Source organism: Aplysia californica, unplaced genomic scaffold (assembly GCF_000002075.1).
Source record: "Aplysia californica isolate F4 #8 unplaced genomic scaffold, AplCal3.0 scaffold00068, whole genome shotgun sequence".
Taxonomy (NCBI): domain Eukaryota; kingdom Metazoa; phylum Mollusca; class Gastropoda; order Aplysiida; family Aplysiidae; genus Aplysia; species Aplysia californica.
Window position 1 is genome coordinate 605,181 of NW_004797338.1, and position 6,000 is coordinate 611,180.

At 37.6% G+C, this 6,000-nt stretch overlaps 1 protein-coding gene across 13 annotated transcripts in view; it reads right to left on the bottom strand.

The window, feature by feature from the left end:
- Positions 1–6,000, bottom strand: part of KLC2 (kinesin light chain) — an 80,206-nt gene that overhangs the window by 44,527 nt on the left and 29,679 nt on the right. For 12 of the 13 annotated variants that reach the window (XM_035968569.1, XM_035968564.1, XM_013079904.2 and 9 more), the window contains 4 exons: positions 5,360–5,603; positions 4,599–4,733; positions 3,939–4,040; positions 3,335–3,422 (listed from right to left, as the gene is read on the bottom strand). In XM_035968569.1, coding sequence (XP_035824462.1) covers positions 3,335–3,422; positions 3,939–4,040; positions 4,599–4,733; positions 5,360–5,578 — 544 coding nt within the window. In that variant the 5' untranslated portion in view covers positions 5,579–5,603. 13 annotated transcript variants of the gene reach the window in all.

Here is a 6,000-nt window from a genome sequence, read left to right on the forward strand (position 1 = left end):
AACGTACAGGAAGGGACACACAAGTGTTTTTGCCTGTATAACATCTTCTTCACCACTGTCACAAACATTTATACTGTATACAGCATAACATGGACCTTAATACAAGTGCAAAAACCAATAACTAGACAGGACAAGAAGGTCCTTTCATTTCAAGGATGTCATCACTTATTTTCAGTAGATGCCCTAGATTCTTTTAACTTTTCTCATTCAGTTCTACAAGGAGTCAACACATGGCCAAGTAAGCTTTTTATAAAAGGATTTTTCTTTTTAATCACTAAAAAAAAGTGAAAGACCAAAAAGGCTGCTGGTCTTTTCCCTTTTCTCTCAAAGAGACGCTCTGGCTCAGCCACAACACAATCTCAGTCTACACTGCATTACGCCCTAAAAAAAATCATACCTGCTTGGTTCTTTTTAAATCATAAAAGCAAATATTTGACGAACAATGTTCGAATAATCATGAATGGAAAAGAGATTCACTCTAGAATCTAGTTGCAGTCACGTCTGATTGCGGGTTATCTTAGAGTGAGCATGAAGAAGGAAAATCCAAAAAGATACCGTCTGTACCAAGTGGGGTGTGACACGAAACACTGGTCACGCAGACAGTTAGCAAAGATGGATGGTACTGCACATGGACAAAGCAGTAAATGTAAGGGGCAAAATGGTAAGACTAACAGTGTTGAATCAGTCCCAAAAAACCCTGTGAAAGGCAATCTCTGAACCCTTAATATCTTATATAAATGACAAGTCAGCTACATTTCTAAATCATTTCTAAAGAAAGTACAGAAGAGCATAGCAAGAAAGAATGGGTGATGAGCTGGGATGGAAAGGGGAACTCAATAAATGTGGAATTTGTTATGAACAAAGAATGAGATTATTATGCATGGATCATATTTGTGTTCAAAAGTTAAAACATACAACAGCTTTCGGTCAAAAACAAAACAGGGATACCCACAGGGGAAAGCTATTAATTTGTAATTTGAAGGAAGTTGAAAAGAGAAAAATCAATGAATGACATTAATTTTTTTTAATCAAAGAGGGAGAATAGGAACCAAAATTTACAGAACACCGAAAGGGGGGAAGAGAAGAGCAGAAAACCGCCCCAGAAAAAGCCAAAGACTTTGGAGTCTAATTTCAAGAATTCAGCCTTTTAAACTTCAGGCATATTATTATCAATCAAAACCACAGAAAATATGGAACTAACTTTCTAATGCTTCAACCAATGATGAAAAAAAAATCTTAACCATTGAAATCAAACTCTCTCACTTAACTGTTTCTTATCAATACAACTACTCCAGCTCCATGATGTTTACTGTACTTGTTTAAGACCTCATTAACTTTTGATTAACGACACCTCTGAAACACAGTGGAGTCTGCTTAAACCGAACACTGTTACTCCGAAAACTGGTAAACTGCAAGAAAATAAAATTCCCGATTTTTTTCTCTTCTTTGTCTTTGTAGAAATCCTATCAATTAGCCCCAATGCTCTCATTTGTAAATCAAAAAGAATTACGTGGGTTTTGTCGACTGATCTTCAACTCGAGTAATGCAAATCAACAAGTCATTAGCGTTTCAAGAGAGCCACACAGGGAAAAAAACCACGAGAACGCATGTGTCAACCGCCTGCCAGAGATAAAGACATCACCAGTGTACTGTTTACCCATGTTTGTAGAACACATCAAAAAGCCCACCCACTGTGTATATATCTAGTGAAGCAAGGATAGCCAGCCAATACACATCTGTTACATGACCTCGGTTGGTCGTGGCCTATTGTCTCTACAAAGCTTGATCACAAAGACCCCGACAGACAAGCACATGATCACATGTGATGTGTTTCATGACATCACTGACATTAGGTTTTTTCACTTGTCTAGACTAACAACAGAGAGAGCAGTTTTTCGTTCGTTCTGTGTAACTATTTCACAGAGCGAGCAAACTGACAATGCTGAAGAGAAAGCAAAATACATCAAGCCTGCAGTTCAAATAACAGTTACTAAAAGAAGTAGATGAAAAAAGAACGTTCAAATAGTTATATTTACTCAAGCATAGCATTCCCAACTCTACGCTGTTGACAATCATTGCAATTTGAGCAACCTTCTCTAAATAAAAAATACTCCCCCCCTCCTCCCAAATCTGGCGGTCCTGTAAATTTCGGTTTCAGCAAAATCCACTGTTCTGCAACAACAATAAATATAATGTGTATCAAGATCTTATTTCCTGTCTATGCTCAAGTCTATAAAGTAGAAAAGAAAAGGTACTACTAATTACCAGTAAAACTGTAACCCCAAATTATTACACTGCATTCACGAAAAGAAAAAAAAATGTCAATCCTAGATATTATTTCTATATATGATATCGAGACCTCAAAAACAATAGTTGAATGAAAGGGTGGAATAAGAGGGAAACTGATAAAAAATTGTAAGGATAATCAAATGGGAATGATAAAATGTTAACACCTTTAACCAATAACAAAAACAATGACATGAAAACTCTTTGAAAACCCACAAATTCTAAGATTCAATGCTGTAGACAAATTCTCGTTACATTGCACAATTACACTGATTAAAAAAAGCACCATAACCCCAAAACAGTGGGAGGGAACGGAGTGGCAGGGGGCTGGGGAGGACTGTAAGATACGGGTGGGGGGTAGAGGTAAAACAAAATCTTGAAGCCTTTTCATACTCATGCCGGGATCATAGTAGCCATGGTCATTAGTCAGAGTGATAGACGGGACCCCAAGGGAATCTGTACGTGGGTCCTCTCCTGGCATATCCAACACCAGCTGTGTTGCTCTGGGCACTGCATGAGGTAGTGGCTCCGTTAACTTTCACCGCTCAAACAATATCACAATATTCCACCAAATACTTCTCCGCCTCTCAACAAATCAACGCTGATATCCTCAAGTTTAAAATAACTTAAAACCACAATTTGAGTTGGGGTGTCCGCATGCTGCTTGCCATAAGCAGGTTCCAGGAGACAAGAAAATTAACTTTTCATATGTGGATGCATTAGAGTAGCACCGAGAAATTAAAAAACTACATAACTTCTTGCAAAGGTATTATGAAATAATATTAAACCCATTTGAAAAGGTAGCTTTGAAATTACCCTCATAACTCCCTCTAGGAGAAAAAAAAAAATCAGTAGAAGCTTACAGCTATGCCTTTTTGTCCCACCCCTCTAAACATGTCAAAAGAAAAAAAAGGGAATCTACAACAACAAAAAAAGTCTTTAAAAAGGCCAAATGATAAAATGAAAAATAACCAATAAAACCAAAATGATCTCAACTACAGGAAAACAGTCAAATGAACTGGGAAGTGTTTAAGAAGAAAGATTCTACCTTCTGGTGATGTTGCATCATCATCAGCATCAGGGAATCCGAGATCATCAAGTTGGGAGGGAGTCTCAGCTTCTTTTTCTTCTTGTGGCTGAAGGATCAATGAAACAACCACAAACACTTAGTCTAGTAATGCATGTGGCCAAACCTAATTTTTAACCACTCTTGGAACTATAAACAAGACTCAATTTACCATGCCCACTTTACATGAAGTCTATCTTTAATTACAAGAGAAATAAAACCCCAAAGAATACCAGTGGTGTCCTGCATGGCAAGACAATGGTACCCTCAATCCACACTCCTGATAGAATTAAAAGCTACTGAAACCAATGGCATGTCTAAAACCTTTTTGGGCCCTTGGACTATTTAAAGCAAACCTCTATCAGAAAGGCAGTGACTGAAGAGTGGACAATTAGACAGTTTGGGAGAAAAACATCAAAAAGAATAATTTAAACCCAGAGAAAATCAGAGTCCCCAAAAAAGGAGCAAACTCTTTCTTTAAAAAAATATGATGATGATGAATCACCCTTTGAGCTGTTTAAAATAAGTACTAGATGCAACCCCGAACATTCTATATATCTGATAAATTAGAGTTGACAATACTTACAGCAGCAGTGTTGTTGTCTGAGTCATCAAACTTCTTCATTTCGTTCATAAACTCCAAGTGCTTCTTTTCTTCCTCAAGCGTTGCCAACTTTTGTTCACTGACCTGTGAAAGGACAAAATTGCATTGTCATGTGGTAAATCATGTTGGTTTTTTTACTTCTGAGTAATCCCATTAAATTCCTGGGGGAGTCCACAGTATGTTCTTTACCCAAAAACTCTAAATTGAAAGAAGCATTCTGGTATGAAAGGTGGGCACCATACCTCTAATCTATCAAACAGGCCAAATAATTTGCAACAAACGCTTAAGATTCTAGTAACAAAAGTCATGCACAGAAATCAAGTTAATTTGGCTTGAGCCAAAGCGGAATTCAAAAATATCGCTACGACGACATAATACTCTTCAAAAATATTTTTTTCTGTCATCATGGTACTGGACCGAGGGGAGCTATTGCTAGATCTAGACAAAAGTACTCTGTAAATATGCATCATGATTGTAAATGTTTTACTATCCTATCAAAACGATTGGGATCAGTTAGGGGATGTAATGCGTTAACCTTGCCTGCCAGGGCCAACAAAATGACAAGACTAATCCAACTTATAAAACAATTCCGGTGAAAAGTTTTAAGAACTTTGATATTCTGAAAAATAGTGTTCACCATACCTGCAGTTTCTGCTGTGTGGTCGCGAGCTCATCTCTCAACCATCCATTTTCTTGACACAAACGACGAACCTGTGCCCGTAATTTTTGTTTCTCAGCTTCTATCTTTTGTAGATAATTTGATAGATCCATCATTACCTGTGGGATGAATGGAAAGATACTTTTCTTTGAAGCTCATCTAGAAATGCAGAGTAAAAAAGATAATATTACTTGTAACTGCAAAAATTATATACTCTTATGGTTAGAGCATATGTCGCCATCAACAGCACAGAATACCCCCTCTACAATACTAACAAAATGTAAGACAACCAAATTCAATACAATACCATTGGTAGTCACCTGCAAAACGGAAATATTGTTGAACCATCATTGATCTACTGTGCCTGGGTTGAGCCCCAATGGCCACCAAGCTAAGAGCAGCTGACACAAGATGTTGCTTGACAATTCTTGGTCATTCCCCTCATGACTTTCTGAGCCACTTGGAATGGTGATAAAAACATAACTTAAGAACTTAAATCTTTAAGTCAATAATTATTTTTTTCATATTTCACTTTGACAAAGTTATAATCTTTGAATGATTACGTAGTCTGACACCTTGGAAAAACATGTAGTGATATTTTCCATTTTCACATATATACCACATAGCCCACACTTTAGCTTAATGTAATACTGAGCAAACCTGTCAGAGACATGTACTTCCATAAGGCCTCATTTAGAAATTTTTAGCAGTACAAAGTGTGGCAACATATTTGAAAACACCTCACCTGCCCCTCTCCCAGGCCCAGCTCTATGGTTTCCAGGGAGCGCTGAAGAATGTTGGTCTTCTCCTCCACCAAGTTGGTGTCACCATTTTCTCTCTTGATGGTCTTTATAGAGGACAATAGGGTGTTGAGGATCTGTTGATAGTCATTCTTCAGGGTGTCCAGCCCTTGGATGACAGTCCTGGTGTTGCTGACTATCTCATCCTGATTGAGAGCTGTCATCTTGCCTATCTCCTCAATCTTTTTTCTGAGGAACAAAAAAATACAGAAAACATGTTCTTAAAATGTCCTGAAGATCTGAATGGTTGTTCCTTAATCATAATTTTTTTATTTTTTATTAAGCCAAATGGTCAAAAATACAATCCAAAATACAACTGAGCTAAATCTGATAGCACTATAAGCCATAACAAGCGCAGATAGCATGTATGCGCACATATCCCTTCTGAAACAGTAGGGAGTATATGATGAAAAGATAAGAAAGGGCCATGGTCAGAGAAGCAAACTGGCTAGGGTGGAGAAAATCCTGTACTTTTCAGTCCTCATGTCAAAGAGCATCCAGGAACTCAAAATGCAGGGATCATATTGCCAAATGCAGGTTGTATCAGGACTCTTTTTATTTATAGTCCAATATGACATCCCCCCCC